The sequence below is a fragment of the Bubalus kerabau genome, chromosome 10 (genome assembly GCF_029407905.1).
Source record: "Bubalus kerabau isolate K-KA32 ecotype Philippines breed swamp buffalo chromosome 10, PCC_UOA_SB_1v2, whole genome shotgun sequence".
Classification (NCBI taxonomy): Eukaryota; Metazoa; Chordata; class Mammalia; order Artiodactyla; family Bovidae; genus Bubalus; species Bubalus kerabau.
In genome coordinates this window covers 15,948,538-15,974,115 of record NC_073633.1, presented here as the reverse complement: position 1 = coordinate 15,974,115, position 25,578 = coordinate 15,948,538, and the positions used below count along the sequence as shown (strand labels likewise).

The 25,578-nt window shown below is 39.4% G+C and overlaps 1 protein-coding gene across 6 annotated transcripts in view; it reads right to left on the bottom strand.

The window, feature by feature from the left end:
- The window catches only part of TXNDC16 (thioredoxin domain containing 16), a 96,421-nt gene that overhangs the window by 65,376 nt on the left and 5,467 nt on the right, over window positions 1-25,578 (bottom strand). For 4 of the 6 annotated variants that reach the window (XM_055536697.1, XM_055536696.1, XM_055536700.1 and 1 more), the window contains exons 2-6: window positions 24,218-24,350; window positions 22,932-23,229; window positions 21,658-21,740; window positions 14,147-14,220; window positions 13,276-13,350 (exon numbers count right to left, since the gene is read on the bottom strand). In XM_055536697.1, the coding sequence (XP_055392672.1) occupies window positions 13,276-13,350; window positions 14,147-14,220; window positions 21,658-21,740; window positions 22,932-23,091 (392 nt within the window). In that variant the 5' untranslated portion in view covers window positions 23,092-23,229; window positions 24,218-24,350. The remainder of the gene's footprint in view (window positions 1-13,275; window positions 13,351-14,146; window positions 14,221-21,657; window positions 21,741-22,931; window positions 23,230-24,217; window positions 24,351-25,578) is intronic. The other 2 variants (XM_055536699.1, XM_055536698.1) reach the window with 1 other exon arrangement.

Below are 25,578 nucleotides of genomic sequence, written 5' to 3'. Positions count from 1 at the left end.
TTTCCTAGATATTTCCACATGTTTTCATTTAAATCTTCAGGTGGCACTAGTGGTAAAGAACCCACCTGCCAATACAGAAGATGTAAGAAATGCAGGTTCGATCCCTGGGTGGGGAAGATCCCTTGGAGGAGGGCATGACAACCCACTCCAGTATTCTTGCTTGGAGAATCCCATGGACAGAGGAATCTGGCAGGCTATGGTCCACAGGGTCACAAAGAGTCAGACATGACTGAAGTGACTTAGCACATTTAAATTCTCAATAATATTCTTGGGAAATTTCTTGTTCCACACACACAGAGGAAAGAATCTCAGGGGTTAAGTAACATGCTCCAAAACATACCAGTAGTCACTGGTAGAGATTTTCAAACCTAGGTTTTCTGACACTTTGCCTGTAACTTTCTAAACTATGTTATTACTGACCCCTCATAAATGGTAGGACTTCCCTGGTGGCTCAGATGGTAAAGCATCTGCCTACAATGTGGGAGACCCGGGTTCAATCCCTGGGCCGGGAAGATCTCCTGGAGAAGGAAATGGCAACCCACTCCAGTATTCTTGCCTGGAAAGTCCCATGGATGGAGGAACCTGGTAGGTTACAGTCCATGGGGTCGAAAAAAGTCAGACATGACTGAGCAACTTCACTTTCACTTTTCATAAATGGTAAACCAGGTAAAAAGAGAGGCAATCAATAAATAGCAAGAAAGTCTCAGTGGCAATCTGGGTTACTGGCTGCTTATACATTCTGGCTAGCAAGACCAGAATTACCCTCAAGTTACTTCAAAATCACTGGGAGGCACCATCTAGTGAACGTAATCGGGCTGCAATGTAAATTCTGCTTGGGAATTACATCCATCCATGTATCTTTACTGCTCCAGCAGCAATTTTTTTTTTTTTTTTTTGCTTCAAAAATCAAACCTAGGAGTAGAAATCTAACCTTTTCCTCAAAGACTGGCAAGTATAAATTAATAAAAGCCAGTGTTTGGGGGGACCCACTTCCCACATGTCAGGCATAGTGCTAAGTATATTATAAGTAGTGGCAATTTATCAGTTTGGGACTGACTGACTCTCTTGCTTCAGAAATTCCCAGTTTTCTGTCTTCATGGTGAGCAAAGTCCAAGTCCCCTCATACAAGCTGATCATTTTGTAAATTTGCCTTTCCAGGTTCTCTGCTGCTAGGCTGTATGGCCCAGAATCACTTGTCTGACATCCTAAACTGGGAGCCAGTGATGTAAAGAATCAGGGACGGTGCAGAATTATTTCCAGAAGCAGTGGCAGCAAGAGTCAGCTTCAAAGGCAGGCATGACAACAACACTGCTAGCGCCAGCCGCAGTGCCAGCAATGCAGGCTGCGGCATTGGATGGCCAGCAGAGACGCAGCAGTCCTCCCGAGACTAGCTCTGTGTCACGGCCATGACTAACTCACAGCCACATAAATCCGAGTCCAGCTCTCCAACCCTTCTAGTGAGACTGAGAATCCCTATATCCTCTCCAAATTCTTTTCTGCTTAAGCCAGTCAGACCCAGATTTGGGGGTTTATACCTAAGAACACCCAGGTACGCTCTTAGTCTTGCTTAATTTTCATGGCAACCATCTGAGATCAGTACTATCATTAACTCCATTATGTAGAAAAGGTCATGGGACTTAAAGAGGTCATCTTGTCTAAAGTCCCAAAGCTTAAGAGTCATTATTCACGAGGTAGGAGGAGGAGAAAGGGAGGACAGAGGATGAGATGGTTGGATGGCATCACCAACTCTATAGACATGAGTAAGCTCTGGGAGTTGGTGATGGACAGGGAGGCCTGGTGTGCTGCAGTCTACCAGGTCACAAAGAGCAAGCGAGTGATCCACGAGGTAATAATAACCTAGTTTTGGTTATGACATTCATATTCTCCTGATCTCTGGGATTATTCCCAATGACTTCCTAACTTTAATATATTTTTAAGTGTTAATTTCCAGAATATACAGACACTTAGGGATCTCTAGGATCCATTCCATGAGCAAGTGCTCCTTTACTCCAGTTCCTTGGAGGAGAAATGGGTTAAAGGTAAAATCTGTTTTAGGATTTTCCTGCTCCAAAGATGTGATAAAAACACGTGAGCCTGCTCTGACCTGGGGGCTCTTCCTGCCCCAGAAAGGCCTTCCTTTCCCTTGGCATACTCTTGCTGAGACTCTCCTAATACAACCACTAGGCACATAAAATATATGGTCAAGACTTCAGTGGGTGTCAGAAAAAAAAAAGGGAGGGGGGGACTCAGCAGTCTACTCTACCCTGCTTTTAGAGCAGCAGGTTGCTTAGCCTTTTTTTCAGGAAAAAAACCCCACTTTTTATTATGTTCTGTCACTATTCAAATTCTAAAAAATTCAATAAAAAGGAACTATTACCTTGTATTTTACCAAAACCCTTAGGGCAAAATGAAAAAGAGGGAGGAGGGAAAAGAGGGAAACAGCACGGGGAGACAGACAGACAAGTTACTTTATCTAAATTAATTACAGTTGGCCAGTGGGTTCTGCATTCACAGATTCAGCCAACTGTGAATGGAAAGTATTCCAAAAAAATAATTCCAGGAAGTTCTAAAAAGCAAAACTTGAATTTGCCATATAATGACACCTATCTACACAGCATTCACACTGTATTAGGCTAAGTAATCTAGAGATGATTTAAAGTTTACAGGAAAGTGTGCATAGGTTGTATGCTAATATGTAAGGGACTTGTGTATCTGAGGATGCTGGTATGGGGGAGAGGGGGTCAGAAAGGGAGGGGGGTTAGGGGGTGCTGAAACCAGTCCCCCTCAAATACTGAGGGATGACTGTATATTACACAAGGCAGATCCATGTATAAAATGAAATATCCCAAATACTTCAACATTTTCTAAATAATACAATTAAAAAAAAAAAAACTGAAGCCAGTGAAACGTGAATTGAGAAAACAAGTAATAAAGTTCAAAAACATCAGGAAGGGACCAGCCTGGCTCAGGAGTTTTAGAGGAAGATATTTCCAGTAGGATCTTTCTCCAAAGCATCAGTCTTGGTCTTTTTGTCATATGTTATACATTCTCCTCTCGGAGAAGGCAATGACACCCTACTCCAGTGCTCTCGCCTGGAAAATCCCATGGATGGAGGAGCCTGGTAGGCTGCAGTCCATGGGGTCGCTAAGAGTCAGACACGACTGGGCGACTTCACTTTCACTTTTCATTTTCATGCATTGGAGGAGGAAATGGCAACCCACTCCAGTACTCTTGCCTGGAGAATCCCAGGGACAGAGGGGCCTGGTGGGCTGCCATCTATGGGGTCGCACAGAGTCAGACACGACTGAAGTGACTTAGCAGCAGCAGCATACATTCTCCTACTAGCTTACCACTTAAAAAATTCTTATCACCAGAAATAATCTTACAGGCTTATAACATAAGATTTCTGCTCCTCTAATTTTTAACAACCAAAAAGTGAAGCTTCCCAATTCATTCTTCTACCAATCCGATATTTTCTGAACACATAAAACATGTCACACACGATGCCATGCTCTGGTAGAAGGATTGTGTATAAGAGGGCACACTCTGAGGATACAACCATTACTACCAAAACAGGATGCTTGCAGTGTTTATAATATTAGTTACTACCAAATTAACAAAGAGCTGTGAGGAATTCAAATCTAAGACAAGTAATTATTTTATTAAAGTTTCTCCCAGTATGTCACTATCAAACAGGAACCCAGGTGACAATACTGGGTACGAACAAATCTGATAGAGATAAAGAATTTAACAATAGTTCACAACCTATCAGAAGGGACCAGCCTGGGCACAGCTCAGGAGTTTTAGAGGAAGACACCTCCAGTAGGAACTTTCCCCAGAGGCTCTATAGCAACACCACCTAAAGTCACAGTACCCAGGCTCTGCAGTAATGTGTTAAAAATAAACTGTTAGCAGAAATTATGATAGTTGAAAATAATTCCCATAATATCTGTAGTTCATATTATTGTCAGGAGTATATTAACCTTAAGAGGAAAGAAACCTTCCATTTGACTAAATATTGCCACAAGAATATCAATTAGCACACCTTAATAAAGAGTTAATGAGATTTAAGTGTTTCTTTACAGCACTAGACAATCTTTCCTTTTTGGATCATTTGATAAATTTCTAGACATCAATAATGACTAGTAGGGGAAATGGCCTTTATTGGCATTTAGACTGTTTACCATCTGAGCCACCAGGGAAGCCCATCTTTGAGATTACAGTGCCTCAGTCTCCTATATCTCTATCTAACTTGCCTCAGGAGTGTTACATAAGGTTTTCTCAATCAACAAATAAAGATTAATTGTTACTTAGTGAAGTAACACTAAATATTATCTTTTTCTAAATATTACCTTTCTTAATGCCATCTTAAAGCTGGGAAGTGAAATTTTCCTTACAGTTACCAAACTTTTTGGCTATATATATTTTAGAAAATAGAGCTAAGAATTTTTAGACTCTAAATCTATAATCTTACCTCTATTTTAAATTTTATTTATTTTGCACATTTAAACACTTTTGTACAACTCAAAAAGTATCTGAAAAGTTGAAGACTGAAAAGTGTACCTCTAATTCTTTCTTCCCATTCTAGCTTTCCCATTCCATTTCCATAAACCAATCATCAGTTTCTTGTGAAACTTTGAAATATTTATACTAAATACATACAAGAACTGAAGAGCCTCTTGATGAAAGTGAAAGAGGAGAGTGAAAAAGCTGGCTTAAAATTCAACATTCAAAAAATGAAAATCATGGCATCTGGTCCCATCACTTCATGGCAAATAGATGGGGAAACAATGGAAACAGTGAGAGACTTTATTTTCTTGGGCTCCAAAATCACTGCAGATGGTGACTGCAGCCATGAAATAAAAAGACGCTTGTTCCTTGGAAGAAAAGCTATGACCAACTTAGCATATTAAAAAGCAGAGACATTACCTTGCCAACGAAGGTCCATCTAGTCAAAGCTATGGTTTTTCCAGTAGTCATGTATGGATGTGAGAGCTGGACTATAAAGAAATCTGAGTTCCAAAGAATTGATGCTTATGAACTGTAATGTTGAAGACTCTTGAAAGTCCCCTGGACTGCAAGGAGATCCAACCAGTCCATCCTAAAGGAAATCAGTCCTGAATATTCATTGGAAGGGCTGATGCTGAAGCTGAAACTCCAATACTTTGGTCACCTGATGCAAAGAACTGACTCAGTGGAGAAGAACCTAATGCTGGGAAAGACTGAAGGCACAAGGAGAAGGGGACAACAGAGGATGAGACGGCTGGATCGCATCACCGACTCAATGGACATGAGTTTGAGCAAGTTCCGGGAGTGGGTGATAGACAGGGAAGCCTGGTGTGCTGCAGTCCATGGGGTCTCAAAGAGTCAGACACAACTGAGGAACTGAACTGAACTGAAATGCATACATGCTATAAATATATATTATATATGCCTCTGTTAGAAGACTATTTCTCCTAGATATCTCAGTGTTCCTGCACAGTCCAGCTCTCCTGAAGATGAAAACTGATAGGACACAAAGATGGAAAATGTCTCCTCTTAATCTTGTCTTCTTTTCTCTGGAGCCATCTGCTTCCATTCAAAGGTAATAAAATCTTTCTTATCTCCCCTGGAGCTACACTCTTATATTTAGGGACAGAAACCTTTATATCCCACCCGAAGCAATTTACTTAAATTCCAGAGAAAAAGATAAGTGCTCTATCTCTAGAAGGAAAAAGTAGATATGCCAGCTCCTATATAAACTCAGAGATACATAATTTAAGCTTTTCTCCAGACCTTGCTGTAAATACAAATGTTAAGAATACAGCGTTCACCTTGCAGCTCTGTGGAGAACTGGATAAAGCAATCCAGTACTATCACGTTACTCTGACTGCTGTTATTGCTGTGTGTGATCGCCGATTCCAAGACTTGGCATTTCTAAATGTATATATGTAAGGAGGTAACATCGAAGACCCTTCTGAGTTTTAGACTCTAACGCTTCCTTTCTTATACACACAGAACTCTGCTATACTCTAAACACTTGGTTTATGTCATTAATATATCCTGAAAAATCAATGTGTGAAAAATCTTCATAGACCATTAAGTCAACATACTTTTAATCACTGATGTTTTAGGAATATTTTAAATGTCCTACCAAAAAAAAAACCCCAAGATTTAATTGGCCATTATGGTTCAAAAATATGCAGTTCTATAACTATTTAGTGTAGGATTACCTTAGTTTACACTTTTTATTCTCAGATTTTACTAACTCAATTCTTTCTCTATTTTCTGAGACTAAGAAATTGTCTAAAACCTTAATCTTTTCTGTTTCAAGTATAAATAACTGTAGACTACTAATCACATACAAATTTATCAGTATGTGTGTATTAGAGGATAATGGAAGAAAAGAACCCATTTACAATAGGAATAGAAGACATAAAATGCCTAGTAATAAATTTTACTGTCCAAGCATATACAAAGAAAAAAACACTACTAGAGGATACAAAACTTGAATAAATGGAAAGACATCTGGTTATGGGATGGGAAGATTCATTCAAAGATGCCAAGTATCCCTAAAATAACTTATAAATTTAATGCCAGTAGGATTTAGTCAGGGAGAAGAAGAAATTGGACAACCCAATTTTAAATGTTACATGTAAATAGAATAAAAATGTAATTCTAGAAAAAGAAATACGAAGGGACCTGGATCTTTTGGATGTGCTGTGTTGTGCTGTGCTTAGTCGCTCAGTCGTGTCCAGGATCTTTCAGACAGTATATTATAAAGCCTCAGTAATTAAGGTAACAGTAAAAAAAGAAAAAAAACAAGACAGATTAATGAAACAGAAAGTCCAAAGTAGGCCCAAATATATATGAGCGTTTAGTATAAAAAGTGGCATCTTGAAAACTGAGATTAATCTCAGTTCTGTCGGGATAACTATTTAACCACCTGATTACTATATAGCTAAATTCATTGCTCATACCATTCACCTAGTTAAATTCCAAATAAAGCAAAGATTTAAATGTAAAAATGAACCATTAAGACATTAAGAGAAGAAATACACCCACATAAATAGAATCTGATCTTTGACAAAGGAGCAAAAGCAATTTAGTGGAGAAAGGCTAGACTTTTCAAAAAAGGGTGCTAAAGCAACCAGACATCCACATGCCAAAAAGTGCACCCAGACACTGACTATACACCTTTCACAAAAAATAAGTCAAAATGGAGCAGAGACCTAAATGTAAGACATGGAAGAAAATCTTGGTGACCTTGGACTTGGCAATGAATTTTTAGATACAACCTAAAGCATGATCCATTAAAAAAATTATAGAGTTGGATTTCATTATTATTAAAAATTTCTGCTCTACAAAAGACACTGTTAAGAGAATGACGAACAAGCCACAGACTGGGAGAAAATATTTGCAAAACATATATCTGATAAAGGGCTTGTATCCAAAATACATAAAAGAACTCTTAAAGGGCTTGTATCCAAAATATATAAAAGAACTCTTAAACTCAACAATGAGAAAAAAAGAAAAAAAAAACACACACACACATTTACAATATGGGCAAAAGATCTGAGCAGATACCCCACCAAAGAAAATATACAGATGTCAAATAAGCATATTAAAAGATACTCAATATCATATGTCCTTAGGAAGTTGCAAATTAAAATGAAATACCACTACACACCTAACAGAATAGCTACAGTTAAAAAAAGAAAGAAGAAAATTAGCAATACCAAATGTTGGTGGGGATGTGTAGCAGCAGGAACTCATTCAATGTAGGTGGTAATGCAAAATGATACAGTTTGGAGACAGTTTGGCAGTTTTTTACAAACCGAATCAGCCTTAAAATATGATTGAGAAATCACACCCCGAAGATTTAACCCAAATGAGTTGAAAAACCACATCAATAGAGAAAACCTACACACGAGCGTTACAGCAACTTTAATGATAACTGCCAAAACTTGGAAGCAAGCAAGATGTCCTTCAACAGGTGAAGAGATAAACAGTGGTATATCCATACAATGGAATATTACTCAGCAATAAAAAAGAAATGAGCTACCAAGCCATGAAAAGACATGCAGGAATCTTAAAACATACCGCTAATTTTATGTAGCAGCCAATCTGAAAAGGGTACATGCTGTATGATTCTGAAACTGAGCCCCCTCTAAAATCAAGTCCCCCTGACAACTTTATGATTAATTTCTATATCCAAAACTGTATTCCCTTTCTTGTCCCCTCTGACCTCAACCCTGTGCTAACTGAACAGTAATCAACAGTCAGATGACTAAACAGTTGTCTATAACACTGTTAACATACTAAAATTGCTGTCATGGATAACTTATCATTAACATACAGACTCAGGTTTTTTCAGGGCAGGATGAGCTATCAGACCTCCCCACCTCCCCAACACTGCCCCCCCCGGGGTCATGGTCCACCCAACCAGATGTTAGTAAACTGTAGATATCCTGACTTCTGAAACTACAACTAAGAAATGTCACTAGACAATGAATAACCCCAGCTTCTCTGTTCTCCAACAGCTCCTAACTCAGAGACCAAATTGGAGTGGACCTGAGGTTTGTCTCCCACTCACTTGCTCAGCAGCCTGCAATAAATCCTTACCTTGCTGCAGTCACTGTCAGAGCTTGGCTTTCTGTGAAACTCTGACACATGAGCCCTTTCTCTGGGTTACAGTTCTATCTATATGACCCTCAAAAAGGTAAAACTATACAGTAAAAAGATCAGAGGTTGGGGAGTGGCAGAGAAGGATAACTAAGAGGAGTGCAGGGGATTTTTAGGGCTGTGAAACTTACTGTTTGATAAATAACGATGGATACATGTCATCATACATTTGTCAAAACTCATAGAACTACACAACAAAGAGTTAATCCTAATAAAAAGTATGCACTTTGGTTAATAATAATGTTCAATATCAATTCATCAACTGTAACGAAGGTACCACACCAATGTAATATGGTAACAGAGGACACTGAGTACAGAGGAGAAATGAGGAATTCTCTGCATTGTCTGTTCAATTTTCTGTAATCCTAAAACTGCTGTAAAAAATAATCTGTTAAGTTTTTAAGTGAATTCCTTTGTAACAAAAGCAAAAGGGAGACCTTGGTACAACTTAAAATCCAGAAGTCAAAAGAGAAAAGATAAATTTGACCTGATAATATTTTTTTTTTAAATAGGGAAATTCAAAAGATAAATGACAAACAGGAAAATGTACAGTTTCTATCTCCTTTATATACAGAAAGTACTTTGCAATTAATAAGAATGAAAGTTCAAAATGTGATAGAAAAAAGGGCAAAAAATATCCAGCAACAAGTTCAGTTTCATTTCTATGAACAGTATGCAACAGAAAAGAATACAAGGAACTGGGTATTTCAAACTGATGCTCTTAGCACAAAGAAGTAGGATGATGGCTTAAGAGGCATTCTCTTTCTTCATGGAGGAGAAAAAAAGTACAGCTCTGATATGGCATACTATTTATTTAGCACAGTTCTTCAAGATTCTAAATATCATTACTGAAAATTTTTATAAAATACTGTATTCCACAAGTCATTTTTCTTATACTTTAAACAAAAATGAGGTCATTGCCTTTTTGGAATTCTACTTTCTTGATATTTCTTTTTTTTCTGCCCAGTTTCTTCTTCCACTATATGTTTGTACTGTCCTAGAATGCTCCCTAGATGACCTACGTGTTGACAACACTCCTCAGGAATGCAAATTCCTACAACTGCCTACTGGAGACTCAGATAAGATGAGCATCTGACTTATTAAACTAGACTCATTTTTTCCTGTAACCTTGCCCTTCTTCCTTTGCCTATCTCAGATGGTGATCAGATCAGATTTGGGGTAGAGTGAGGAGGGAAGGAAGGAAAAGAAGAGATCAGGGATTATTCAAATTAATCGCTACCAAATTCAGTTAATTTCACCTCTTAGAGGGCTTTTCTGAGAAGGCAACGGGAACTCACTCCAGTCCTCGTGCCTGGAAAATCCCATGGACCGAGGAACCTGGTAGGCTACAGTCCATGGGGTCGTGAAGAGTCAGACACAAGCCACTTCACTTTCACTTTTCACTTTCATGCATTGGAGGAGGAAATGGCAACCCACTCCAGTGTTCTTGCCTGTAGAATCCCAGGGACAGGGGAGCCTGGTGGGCTGCTGTCTATGGGGTCGCACAGAGCTGGACACGACTGAAGCAACTTAGCAGCAGCAGCAGCAGAGGGCTTTCCTGGTGGCCTGGCGATTAAGAATTTGCCTCGCAATGCAGAGGACACGGATTTGATCCCTCACTGGGGAACTAAGAGTCCCATAGGCCGTGGGGCAACTAAGCCCATGGCCTCAAGCCCGTACACTCTGGAGCCTCTGTTCCACAACTAGAAAGTCTGTGCACCCCAACAAAAGATCCCACAGGACACAACAAAGACTCCTTGTGCCACAACTAAGACCCAACACAACCAACAAATAAGTATTTCTTAAAAATTTCACCTCCTCACCATTAAAAAAATCGCCTCTTTGCTATCTTTATTTCCCTAGATTCTACAATGGCCACACAATGGTATCTACATGTGTGTGGATCCCATGGACTTGTCTCTCACCCACCAGAAAGAGCTCTTAAGTGCTAATCTGATCACATCTCTTACTGCCTACAATCTTCTGCTGAACAATCAGGTTAATTAGTACAAAGAGTAAAAGTCACAACCAAGCCTTTATTTATTCACTTCGACAGTGCTAGAGGCAAAGGGGGAAGAGAGACACCAACTCCACAAGCTCCACTCTCTTCCCCAACCACAGAATAGCTCCAGGCCAGAGCCACTGGGCGCAGGAGTCATCTCATTCCAAGGAGCCCCAAAAAGCTGGCTCCTATCTCTGATGTGAGCGGGCACCTTCCCTCTATGAGGCCTGCTAGACAAAGCCTGCAGCCGCCTGTGGTTGGGCCTGGAGGATCCCACAAGGATTGTGGTCCAGAGCCGGCCTCCTCACCCTTCACTGGCTACCCCAAAGCCTCAATTCCTTCTCATGGTAAACAAAGATCCCCTCCGCTGACCCCATGCCAAGTTCTCTGCTCTCACCTCCTGCTTTACATACATTTGAAAGGCCAGTAAAAACTACCCTCTCCAAACTGTCTTGACCTCCCTGCCTGGGCTCATAGTTCCCTCTGCTTCTTCCACCTTTCATTTCTTCACTGAGCAAACCCCTGTTTATCCTTTAAGACCCACCCCAAATGCTACCTTCCTTCAGGAAGGCTTTTTACCAAATATCCACCCTCATTCTAGACCCAAGGAAATATTCTCTACCCTGTTGACATTTAAGCCCTTATGAAGCTCTATTTCACTTACTATATAATATTTTCTGTTTATTATATCTGTCTTTGCAACAAAATGCTAAATTCTTAGAGGACAGAACTGTATCTTATTCTGTTTTGCATTTCCAATGTCTTACAAGTATCTGGTACACAGGAGGACCCTGGGGAATACTCTATTTGTGGTATTAGTGTTCTATAAATCAGCCTTTGTACAGCAAAGGAACAGGACACCACAGAAGGACTGAATGACATAAGCCCCACAGGCTAGCCAGTTCAGGTAACAGGGTCTCCAGCTCGGGCAGCCTCTCCACATCTACTGCCCAATAGTTTCAAAACCACCTTTGTCATGGAGCTAGCGTGAACCTGCTGCTCCAGAATTTGCTGTCAAACTTGTCAAAGACAACCTTAGTATCCCCTCCCCCATCCCTTAAAAAACCTTTCTCTGATTCTTCACCCTTATTTCTGGGTCAAAGATAGTCAATGGGTGTCCAGTGTAAAAAGAGTATAAATGAGTAAGCTTCTTGAGAACTAATACATCTATGACTTGAATTTTTTGCTAAGCTTTTTATCACCCCCACTATCAAGATAGCCATCCCTTCTTTATCCTGGGACAGCCCAGGAGCTCTTTGGAATTCCTTCTTCAAAAGACCATCTCTTACCACTTACAACTGGCTGTTCAGGCCACAGGCCTCAGGGTTCACGGTTAGCAGAGATTTCTAAAGACTATTCACTAATATTAGTACTGGAACATGTGATAACCACAACTTTTCACCTTTGAAGTTGAGAATGTCCTGTAACTTAAATTTCACCCAGGGCTTCCCTCATGGCTCAGCGGGTAAAGAATCTGCTTGCAGTGCAGGAGACACAGGAGATGTAAATTTGATTCCTGGGTTGGGAAGATCCCCTGGAGAAGGCAATGGCAACCCACTCCAGTATTCTTGCCTAGAAAATCCCACGGACAGCAGAGTTTGGTGGGCTACAGTCCATAGTGTCACAAAAAGTCAGATATTGCCTGAGCTACTAACACTAACTTTCACCCAAAGTCTCATTTTTGTGAGAATCAGGTAGAAGAGAAGGAAGATGGGAGCCACACAGAAAATAAGATACTCAATTTCAGAAAAGGTCTCAGTGGCAAAAGAACCACGGTAAACGTTAAATTGAAAAAGTCCATGCAAAGTCATGTCCTGAAAAGTCGTAGCTGTTAGCTCTGTCACCAGAGATATTACTGCTTCGTTTGAGGAGGAATGGACTCCAGGTGAGTCTGAATCCCAGGCCTAATGATTCCGTGCTAGGAGAATTAAATTAGATTCACTCCCTCAATAAACATTCAATATGTGCTGAGGATATCTGAAATGTTTCTGTACTTACAGAGCAGGCACAGAGCTACAGACTCCAGAAAAAAATCAGGCAGGGGTGAAAAGGAGGCTAGACACTTCAAAAACCCTAGTGGGAATAGCAAAGATGAGCTTCTGACCTGGTAAAATCCTCACTCCACAGACAGAATCAAAGGCAAGAGCAATAGTATGACCCAGGTGGCCATGTTGTACCATTTCCTACTTTTATGCAGAATATTTCCATGTTTCTATATACTTTGCCATTCAAGAAATTATAGATACCCTACATGGAAAAACAGGCTTCCCTTGTGGCTCAGCTGGTAGAGAATCTGCCTGCAATGTGGGAGTCCTGGGCTTGAACCCTGGGTTGGGAAGATCCCCTGGAGAAGGGAAAGGCTACCAACTCCAGTATCCTTGCCTGGAGAATTCCATGGACTGTTTAGTCCATGGGGTCGCAAAGAGTCAGACAAGACTGAGCAACTTTCACTTCACTACATGGGAAAACAGACAAGCAATATGTATAAAACTGATGCTTACCAATATAATGTTAAGGCCCTAAAGTATTACAATGGATTGCGATTGTCTAAAATGAAATCAATAGATAAATAAGAAATGAGTAAGTGAACAAGTGCCCGCTGAACTTACAAGAGCACATGAGCAACGATAGCATCCACGTCAAACAAGGTATCCGTTGGGAATTCTCTCAGTGGTATGTTGCCCCTGTAAAGCATTACAGAAAGATTTCCTTAGCATTCAATTCACTTGTGGCTCTAACACGCTGCCTGGAAGTTCTTTGATGTTAGAACCTGTGTTTTATCCACTATCCGATGCACCTACCAGAGCACTGGTCATAACACACACTGAAATACTTACTATACACACCTCATAGACAGGCTCACTTTGAAAAGCTCTGTGGTTGGCAAAAAGACTGGGAAAAAACCTGAGTCCCAACAAGGCTTCCTCCTGCCTCCCTGTCTCACAGCATACACAGATGCCCCAAATGGGCTGGGAAGGAGACAAGCAGAAGAGACAAAGAAGGGTCCTTAGCAGTAGGTCCCAGAGGATAAAGGACCTGTCCTTACTTCCTAGGCCAAATCCCAAGAGTTTGCTGACTCAGATTAGCAGACCCCAGCATGGAGAAATCTATAACCTGGAAATCTGTAGACCCCTCAAAAATAAAGTAGTAAGACATTTATTTCACAAGTGACCTGACATACCTACTTAGAACATGACATATGCTAAGTGCTTACTTACCAGGCATTTGCAGTCAAAGCTTACATAAGATTCTCATACAATATCCAAAACAACCCTGACAGTTAAGTATCATTCTCCTTAATCTATAGATTAGGAAGCCAAAGTGGAGGTAACAAATCTATTACTTAGACTTTTTTGCTAAGCTTCATATGATCCCCATTACACAGAGCTTCCTTCTGGCTTCGTGACATTTCGTATACTTGAATATTTTAGAGGCATAGCTTTATATTTATCCATCCCAGTGAAAAAAAAACTAGTTTACCTGAATAAATATGCTTTCATCAAATCCTTTTCACTTCCACAGTATCTCGATGTTTCTTCTGTGACACAATTAACCTTTAAAAGATTATATTTAACGCTTAAGAGTGTAGAGCAATTGGCAGAGTTTCTTAGTTAGGGAAACACAAAGGAAAGTTAAATAGTGCAGTGTATCTCCAGATCACATTTCTTATTTTACTTTTTTCCTGACTTATATGCTGTAACTGCTCACTTATTCAAGTGCTTGAGGTAACCCAGAGAAAGGAACCCAGAGAAAAGTTTCTATACCAAAGAGTTATATTTAATCATGCACAATTCAATTCAATCTTATGAAGGAAGTAGAAGATAATGACGTAGAAAAGGAAGGAAACAATAAAGGCAAGACAAAAAAATCATGGGCAAAAGCCAGAAAACAGAGAAGTGAATGTTAAGTTGGAACACAGGTATGACAGATACTGCTGGTTCCCCACCCCAAATCCATCCCACTCTTTTTGCTTCACTAACAGAATGTCACTAATAGCAAGTTCCCCCATTAAAAGACTTTTCCAGACTCCCCCAAAAGCTAAGGATAGCTACATAATGTTAGGAGAAGTCACAGGTTTGGCATTCCTAGAAGTGTCTTAAAGGAGGTTGTCTTATACTCATGCTCTTCCCACTCCTTGATGACAAAGAAAAAAACCTAACAAGACAGGTAGGCACCAGCAGTCATCATGGGCCATAAGGCATCCTTAAAGGAGAAACCCTTGCTAAGGATGGTGCAAAAGAAAGAACGAGTCTGAGTCCCTGATGATTTTAGAGCAGCCACAACACTCTTGATAGTTTACAATGAAGACTCTGTGAAAAATATGAGGACGATCCTGGCAGCAACATGCAGATGAAATGGAAGGTATAGCACAAAGGCAAGGAAGCCAGTTGACAGAATATCACATCAGTACAGGTCAAAGCTTCTCTCATAGCTCAGTTGGTAAAGAATCTGCCTGCAATGCAGGAGACCTGGGTTCGATTCCTGGTCAGGAAGATCCTCTGGAGAAGGAAATGGCAACCACTCCACTATTCTTGCCTGGAGAATTCCACAGAGGAGCCTGGCAGGCTACAGCCCATGGGGTTGCAAGAGTCAAATATGACTTAGCAACTAAACCACCACCACCACAGGTCAAGAAAGGCTTCCCTGGTGACTCAGACCGTAAAGAATTCACCTGCAATGTGGGAGACTAGGTTGGATCCCTGGGTCAGAAAGATCCCCTAGAGGAGGGCATGGCAACCCACTCCAGTATTCATGTCTGGAGAATCCTATGGACAGAGGAGCCTGGCAGGCTCCAGTCCATAGGGTTGCAAGGAGCGGGACACCACTGAGCGACTAACACTTTCACTTTCATAGGTCAAGGATGACGAGGGCCTGAAGTAAAGCAGAAAAGGACAGAAGAGATTCAAGAGACTTTTAACAAATACAGAAAGTAAAACTAAGAAGACTGAGCATATAATATGCACCATGGGACATAGAGGGGAAGGAAAGAGAGAGAATGAAGAGGCTGTCAGACAGGACAAGTGGGTTGCCTGCAACATAACTTACCAAGGAAGAACAGTTAGTATTTTGTTTTGGATTTTGTTAAATTTGCATTTGTTAATGGGGTTTTTTTGGTTTTGTTTTTGGTTTTTGTTTTCTGGTTAACTTCTATGGAGTTTGGGGAAGCACAGTGACAAGTGGAAAAGCTACATTTGTTTTATTTTTCAAAAAGCTACTAAAAGAGAACTGATACCCAGAAAGGATATGAGGAATAGAGAACCAGAATTAAAAGTCAGAGTATAGTCATAACCAAAGGCCATGAATTTTACTGTAATTAAAAAAAAAATTTTTAAGTCAGAGCATAGGGGATGGTTGATATTATGATAACAGATTTGTCCCTTCATTCACTCAAAACACATTTGAACACCTATCGTATGTTAGTCACTATTCTCTTCATTGGGAGCACAGTTAGGTTCCAAATTAAAATCTTTCTCTTTAGAACTCATATTCTAAAAGCAGAGATAGACCATTTAAAAACTAAATAATATGTAATGTTAAGCACTATGAAGGAAAAAAAACTTACTATGGGGATAGTGTATGACAGGACATTTTAGGTAAGAAGGCTTACCTAAAGAAGGCTTACCTTCATCAAAGAAGGATTCTCTGAGGAGGTAACATGTGAACAAAGAACTGAAGTAATGGAGTGATGCATGCAAATATATAAATATGTGGAAGAGATGAGTGGGAAATACCTGCAAAGGCCTTATGGAAAATCTAGCAGGTTCAAGTAACACAAAGACAACTAGCAAGTGTCAGGAACAAACTGAGGAAGGTGGAGGAACAGAAAGTGAGATAAGAGGAAGTCAGTATCCAAAGAGGAGTTTCGATTTTAACACAACTGTACTGGGAAGCCTTTCTGAGATCTGATACATTTGCTTATGTGTGGAGAAGGCTTTAGTGAGACAAAAGTGAAAGGAGAAAGGCCAAATAGGCAGCTATTGTGGTTTCCCAGAGGAGAAGTGAGGATGTTTGGACAAGATACTGGAAATGAAGATACCGGACGTGGTCAAGTATGCATGGTTTTGATAGTAGAACCTGAGAGAAAGTGAAAGTCACTCAGTTGTGTCCGACTCTTTGCAACCCTATGGACTGTACAGTCCATGGAATTCTCCAGCCCAGAATACTGGAGTGGGCAGCCTTTCCATTCTCCAGGGGATTTTCCCAACCCAGGGATTGAACCCAGGTCTCTCGCATTGTGGGCAGATTCTTTACCAGCTGAGCCACAAGGGAAGCCTAAGAATACAGGAGTGGATAGCCTATCCCTTGTCCAGAGGATCTTCCTGACCCAGGAATTGAACTGGGGTCTCCTGATTACAGGCGGATTCTTAACCAGTTGAGCTACCAGGGAAGTAGAATCTGAAGGACTTATTAATGGATTGGTTATGATAGAAAAAAGATGACCCAAAGGTTTTTTGCTTTTAAATCTACATTGATAAAGTAATATAGTCACACCAGCTTTCTTTTGGTTATTATTTGCATGATATATTATTTTTCCTTCATTTACTTTGAGAGTTTCTAAAGTCTTGAGGATGCATTTCTAAATATCTTACAATTGGATTTGGTTGATCATAGAAAAAGCAAGAGAGTTCCAGAAAAGCATTTATTTCTGCTTTATTGACTATGCCAAAGCCTTTGACTGTGTGGATCACAATAAACTGTGGAAAATTCTTCAAGAGATGGGAATACCAGACCACCTGATCTGCCTCTTGAGAAATGTGTATGCAGGTCAGGAAGCAACAGTTAGAACTGGACATGGAACAACAGAATGGTTCCAAATAGGAAAAGGAGTACGTCAAGGCTGTATATTGTCACCCTGTTTATTTAACTTATATGCAAAGTACATCATGAGAAACGCTGGACTGGAAGAAACACAAACTGGAATCAAGATTGCCGGGAGAAATATCAATAACCTCAGATATGCAGATGACACCACCCTTATGGCAGAAAGTGAAGAGGAACTCAAAAGCCTCTTGATGAAAGTGAAAGAGGAGAGTGAAAAAGTTGGCTTAAAGCTCAACATTCAGAAAACGAAGATCATGGCATCCGGTCCCACCACTTCATGGGAAATAGATGGGGAAACAGTGGAAACAGTGTCAGACTTTATTTTTCTGGGCTCCAAAATCACTACAGATGGTGACTGCAGCCATGAAATTAGAAGACGCTTACTCCTTGGAAGGAAAGTTATGACCAACCTAGATAGCATATTCAAAAGCAGAGACATTACTTTGCCAACAAAGGTCTGTCTAGTCAAGGCTATGGTTTTTCCTGTGCTCATGTATGGATGTGAGAGTTGGACTGTGAAGAAGGCTGAGCGCCGAAGAATTGATGCTTTTGAACTGTGGTGTTGGAGAAGACTCTTGAGAGTCCCTTGGACTGCAAGGAGATCCAACCAGTCCATTCTGAAGGAGATCAGCCCTGGGATTTCTTTGGAAGGAATGATGCTAAAGCTGAAACTCCAGTACTTTGGCCACCTCATGCGAAGAGTTGACTCATTGGAAAAGACTCTGATGCTGGGAGGCACTGTGGGCAGGAGGAAAAGGGGACGACAGAGGATGGGATGGCTGGATGGCATCACTGACTCAATGGACGTGAGTCTGAGTGAACTCCGGGAGTTGGTGATGGACAGGGAGGCCTGGCGTGCTGAGATTCATGGGGTCGCAAAGAGTCGGACACGACTGAGCGACTGATCTGATCTGATCTGATTGTTCCCAGCCTGACAATCGTTTTCTTACCTGGAATATTTAGTCCATTTATAATTTAATGTTTTCTTCATCTACATCTGCCTAAAGAAATCTTAACTTTTGAAGACAATCTCAAAATGCTACTTTTTGTGAAGTCTTTCCCAATACCATAATATGATGTCCACTTTGATAATCATGTAAGATTTCTTTCTTTTAAACCTCTACAGCATTATATTTGTACCTCTTATAATGACCAAGTTCTGCCAGTTATTAAAATGGTCTGCAGGAATTCTCTGGCAGTACAGTGGTTGGGACTCCAAGCTTTCACTGCCAAGGGCCCAGATTCAATCCTTGGTCAGGGAGCTAAGATTCCCAAAGGTGTGCAGCGTAACCAAAAAAAAAAAAAAAAAAAAAGGTCTGTGAATGTGTTTTGGATATCTACTCTCCAAAGAAAAGTCTGGGATCTTAGTCATTTTTCTATCTTGAGAAATGGAGTATTTCCTGCCATATCAGCAAACAAAGGATGTCACGGTGATCAGTGATTGCAGCCACCACCGAAGGTGAGCCCTGAGAAAACTCAGGATGTGAAAATACAGGATACTCACACCAGATAGTTGAGGTACGTATCAAAGGAATGATTTCAGTGAGCCCGGATTCTCGCATATTCCCATACACAGAAAAGCACTAAATTCCTTAACTTGAGATATCTGACTTTCCTTTAATTAACAGCAATCAATTTTGACATTTGGACTACCTGCCCTTTTTGGTAAAACTTCTACAAAATCTGGTTGCCCCTGTCAACTCCTCAGAGCTGTTCTCTCAGGGTTACTTGAGGTGCTGGCTCCTGGGTTTTAAGTCCTAAAAATTCCCTCCTAAGAAAACATAACTCTCAACTTTTAGAATATTTTTTAAGTCTACAATCCAATAAGAGACTAAATAATAGTGAGCTTGTTTCAGTCTCATAAACAATACTGAGTATCTACTATGCACCAGGGACTGAGCTAGGTACTCGAGGTCCAGGTCTATCTCTTTCAGGATAGGTCTATCTCTTTCACCATGGTTTCCTTTCCACATAACTTAAAAGTCCTCAACTGTAAAAGCTTTATGAACTGTTAGTTCACAAAGGTGATCTTTAGGCCTTCATATTCTACTCCAGTTAGCAGACACATAGTTACTAGTCATCAGTTTACTGACTGCTAGATAAACAGTATGATTATCCCTTTAGAGTGTCATACCAACCCAGTATTTTGTTTCTAAATCTCAATTTTTGTTCAAAGCTTGGGCGCCATTATCATTCTAGAGTATAAACTGGTTCACAGTTAATCGAGACCCTGAGATCTCTATACAAAGAGAACTGACACTTTAAAAAAAAAGATTTTTTTTTTTAAGGTATATACATGCATGCTTAGTCACTTAGTCATGTCCAATTCTTTGTGATCTTTGGACTATAGCCCATCAGGCTCCTCTGTCCACAGGATTTTTCAGGCAAGAATACTGCAGTGGGGTGCCATCTCCTTCTCCAAGGAATATAACTATGATATAATAAGAAATATATATTTGGTCTCTATCCCTCGTTCCTGACACAGAGCTCCTGGTGGTGGTTATGGTGGTTAGTTGCTAAGTCATGTCTGACGCTTGCAACCCCAGAGACTGTATCCCACCAGGCTCCTCTGTCCATGGGATTTCACAGGCAAAAATACTGGTATAGACTGCCATTTCCTCCTCCAGGGGATGTTCTTGACCCAGGGATCAAACCCAGGTCTCCTGCATAAAGAATATGTAGGCATATTCTTTACTGACTGAGCCACTAGGGAAGCACCTAAAACCCTGTAATTTTCCTGAATGATGGAGTGGTAGGAATATCTTTTGTTCTAATATTTGGTCCTTTAACCCCAAATATAAGAGTTTCTAAAACCCTTGGAATCTCTGGCAGTGATAAGAGAGTCTGTCTGTATGCAAATGAAATGACTGGCAGTTGGGGCCCCTAGATAGCTTCAGGAAAGGGGCTGGTTGCCAGCAAAAGGCAAGATGAGAGAGTGGTAACTTTCAGCCCCACTTCTCTTCCCTTCTCAAGCTCCTGCACTTGAGACTCTTCCAGATCTTGCCCATGTATTTCTTCCTGGCCGTTCCTGAGATATCCTTTGTAAGAAGCCAGTAACAGTTAAGTAAAGTCTTCCCCTGAGTTCTGTGAGTCACTGTAGCCAATTATGGACCCTGAGGATGGGGTTGTGAGAACCCCCATTTGTAGCCAAGTTCTACAGAAGTCGTAGGAAGCCTGGGGATCTTCTCACTCCCTGTGACTGGAATCTAAAGTGAGAGCAATCTCACAGGACTGTACCCTTCCCCTGAGGGGTCTGTGCTAATGCTGGGTTGTTGGTGTCAGACCTGCTTGGTGTGGAAAACACACACATTTGGTGTCAGAAGGGTTCTGTGGTGAGAGTGAAGAGTTTCCCTTTAAAAGTCACAGTCCGTTAACTTTTCTGTGTTTCCTGCCCTGGGAACTCAAACTTCAGGGATCAAGAGAGACAGTAGCCATCTTTCAAAGGAGGAAGGTTAATGAACTAGAAAAGAATAAATGTACACAGAAAGTCAGGGAGACACTAATCTGAAAGAATTTAATAATCACTGGGTAATTAATCATTCCACTTTCTGAGGTACAAATTCTACGTTTAAACTAAATGAAAGGCTCATGAAGCTATTTAAACCATGATGCATCTGGAAATTTTCCATAATACTCCACAGCAAGTTTGAACACTTTTTGAGAAATTAAATATGTAATTTCAAATTAGGTCGTCTTAACATTTTTCTAAAAATAAATATGACAACCACAACATCAGCGATTATAAAGACAGAATATGAAAGAAAAAACAAAAACACACACTTCAATTACTTCAATTTTGATACCTCAGTTTGTGCTAATACAAATGTTTTAATAGTTATGAATATCTATTATGATATATTTCTTAGGCAAAATAAAAAGAGCCTATATACAAGACTGAAAAAATGACACTATAGCTCCAATAGAATGGTTTACAAAATAAAGCTCTAAGAATTCTAAATAGCTTTTTCCTCTGTATTTGTACTAATTTGTACAATAATTTGGAACCATCTACACTTCTGCTTATTCTTATGAAAAAAAAGATAGAAAAAATATTTTTCCAGTTTGAAAAAAGATGTGAAACAACATATTATTTTTAGATACTCACTCTTAGGTCACACAACTGTAGAATGTTTGTCACTAATAATTTATTAATATAAATTTGTTTTTACCTTTGCTACTGAAATTCCATAGTCCTGGAGAGGTTTAGCAGCCTCATTCAGTTCTTCAAGAAACATAGAAGTTCTTGGAGACTCTAAAATAAGAAATGTTTTATGAATGTTTTATGACTTGCCCTTAGGAAAAATGAATTTTTAAAATTAAAGCCAAAAGCTGCAAACTGCAAAAGAAATATATTAGTTTGCTCAACTACTATGCAACAACAAATAAGTAACTAAACAAACCAATTACATATTTTTGTACCCTATTTCCTATTGCCTCATTATTCTTATTTCTAATATTTTTATCATGAAATATTTTCATTTTGTGACCTTAGAAGCTTTCTAAACATAAACTGGATAAATAAATGTTTAATTTAAATGGAACAGTTGTCATTATTTTTCCAAGTTTAATACTATACACAAACATACATGTACAAAAATTTCAAAATGATTTTAACATACCATTTTCAAATCCTAATTATAATAAAGTGTTAGTCACTCAGTCGTGCCTGACTCTTTGTGACCCTATGGACTGTAGCCCGCCAGGCTCCTCTGACAATGGAATTCTCTAGGCAAGAACACTGGAGTGGGTTGCCATTCCCTTCTCCAAGAGATCTTCCCAATCCAGGGTTCGAACCCAGGTCTTCTGCATTGGAGGCAAACTCTTTACCTTCTAAGACACCAAAGAACCCCTATAAGGGAGCCAACAAATATGTGAATTCACTTACTAATTCCAAGAATAGTATTTTTTAAGGCCTGAGAAATTTTAATAGAACCGTGACAGTGATCAGTTATGTTCAATAGCTGTATTAATTAATTCAGTATAATTAACAGTATGGTTAAAGCAGAGTATTAAACTTAAGCATCAGTATCACTATATTTAAAGTTTTAAAACACTTTAAAAATATTTACATGCTAAAAATATCAAAATGTTTACTTTTAGAAATGATAATGAAATGGTATTACTCATAGCTAATTCTCACCTAGTATTTACTATGGATTAGGGACATGAGCTAAGTCACTTAATTGTCACAACAAATTTATAAAGCACACACTACTTCCTCATTATGGATGACAAAAAAGACACACAGAGAGATTAAGTGACTTGACCCAGGTCACACAACAGGTGAAGAAGCAAAGTCAGGATTCAAACCCAGGTAGGCATATCATAGTAGCAGCTTTAAAGCACATTTTATTAATCCTGACAATAAGGTCTCCCTGAGCATAATGATTAAACACCAATAGAAACATCACAAAAATCATATTAAAATATAAAAAATACTTACCAGCTTGACAAAAATAAACTAAGGTGGCTTTTCCTGGTTGCAATGTACTGAACAATGTCTGAGGACTCAGCTCTGGAGAGTCTACTGCTGACGTATAAAAAATGCACATCATGACAAAAGAGATGCCAGCTCTAAACACGCTGAAACTGGAAGACATCATCAGCTGCGGCTGAGTACGGACAGGAGGATCTATTCTTTTCACTGCTGTGTTCTGTTGCCCAGGACAATACCTGGTAAGAGTAGGTATGTGACAAAGTTGTGCCCCAGGAATTTGTTAAATGAATGAATGAAGTAAAATCTGTAAAAAGAATAATATAAGAAATTAGTCTCAGGTTTGATTTTGCTAATACTTTACTATTTCCTTCTAGTACAAATGTGAGAGGGGATGATATATAATGACATTGATTTTATAATACTATTAATTTTTGATACAAAGATATCAAGGACATCTGGAAAACACAATACTAAGTATATTATGTTTAATAGCTATTTACTGGTGTGTGTGTGTTCTCAGTTGTGTCTGACTCTTTGTGAACCTTTGAACTGTATAGTCCACTAGGCTCCTCTATCCATGGGATTTTTCAGGCAAGAATACTGGAGTGGGGTGCCATTTCCTCCTCCAGGGGATCTTCCCAACTTCATTCAGGGATCAAATCTGAGTCTCCTGCATCTCCTGCATTGCAGGTGGATTTTTACCACTGAACCATCAGGGGAAGTCCCACTTACTGGTGTGTGTAAAGCCGTCATTTCTAAGGATTCTAAAATTAATTCTCAAACATTATTCAATCCATTTTTTTTAAACAGGGCATTTAATCATTCTTTACCCAGAGTGGAATTACAATTAATACTCAAATAGCAATTAAAACCACTAACATGAAAATAAGTTCCAAAATATATGCCTACATTTTTTTTACTTTAAATCCTCTAGAACAGGGGTCCCCAATCTCTGGGATCTGATGCCTGATGATCTGAGGTGGAGCTGATATAATAATTATAGAAATAAAGTGCATAATAAATGTAATACATTTGAATCATCTTGAAACCACCCTTCTCGCCCCCCACCCCCATACTTGGAAAATTTGTTTTCCATGAAACTGGTCCCTGGCACCAAAAAGGTTGGGGCCACCTACCCTAGAGGATATCTACTGAAACTATTTAAGAACATTCCTTCCAAATATACATTTAGTAACGTTTGATGGATTTAAACAGTTTAGAAAAGCAAATAGCTCCTTCAACTCATATTTTAATTCAGTTCTATCTTCTGAACGCAGATTTAGTCTATATACCATCTTCTCATCTTCTTTCATGCTGTTCTCTGTGTCCACTGTCAGTTCTCTTTTCTTATACTTTTGCTACTTTCAAATTTCTTTTGAACAATTTCTTCTTTCAGGAAGCTTTTCTACAGCTGATATATATTATCTACATTTAAAAGAACATAGATTGGGGAAATTAGTTTTTATATTAAACATCATACTTTTAGAAAGTAAAGATACACCAACAGGTATAGGTGAGAATTTTAACTGTAATTTTAAATAGATTCCTTATCTTTTAAGCAAAAGATCACTATGTCAAAACAGGAGACAGGAAAAAAAAAGTAGCAAGAATTACTCATAAGGATAGGAGTGGAACTCTTCAGTAAAGAATGAAGAGATTAAAGAATGAAAAATTTAGGGAAAAAAAATCATACTAAATTAGACATTTATCATTTCAGTGGTCAGGAAGACCATTTTACTCTTCAATTTAACATTTCAGGGATAATGAGAAACAATTTAGTTCTCAATTTACAATAGAGCTGATAAACTGAAACCCCATATACCTTGCTTTTTCAATACTATAAGCACATAAGGTTGTCTCACACAACAGTTTAACAGCTACTGTGCAACATGCCTGGCTTTCTTTTCTTCCGTCACAGTCACTGAAAACACTCAGATGGTAGCTGTTTGTCAGCATAGGTCCCAGATGGGGTGCAGCCCAGAGAACCCCCAGGTGGTATGCAATGAATATATGACATAGGAAGAAAAAACATAGGTTTGTTGTCTTAAACCACTGAGACTGGTGTGGCAGGGGGTGGATTACTGCAGCATAATCTAGTTTATCTTCACCAGTATATAAATCACAAGTGAGGTGCTGCCTTAACAAGAACCCCACACATAGGCTCAGGGGCCAAGCAGCAGGAAACTGTTCTGAGACTACTCATGGAAACTCTTTCTCTTCGAGGAAACACAGAGACAGGACCTCAACAAATGATTTGTGTTAAGGAATAACAAAACATTTGATATAACTGTCACTACAATAATTTGGAAATGAGAAGTACCTAACGAATTTATGAGCATGTAGTTAGGTTCATGTGGCTAAAGAACTTATTTATGGCTGCAAGACAGAAGATGAGTAGCATGTGATAGTTGCTGTTGATTACGTTTAACAAGGAAATAAAAGAAAGGTACTCAACGAAGCACCACCATCTAAAAGTCTAGCTGTTCAAAACTGAAAACAATTCCTAAGTCCCCACCTTTGCAGGGTCAGGAAACACACTAACAAAACTGCTCAGCCGCAGAAAAAAAGCCATATTCTCCAAAGTCCAACTTCAGATGTGGCCAAAGATAATAAAAATCGAAGGATCTCTTGCAAGCCAAAGCCAAGGACCATA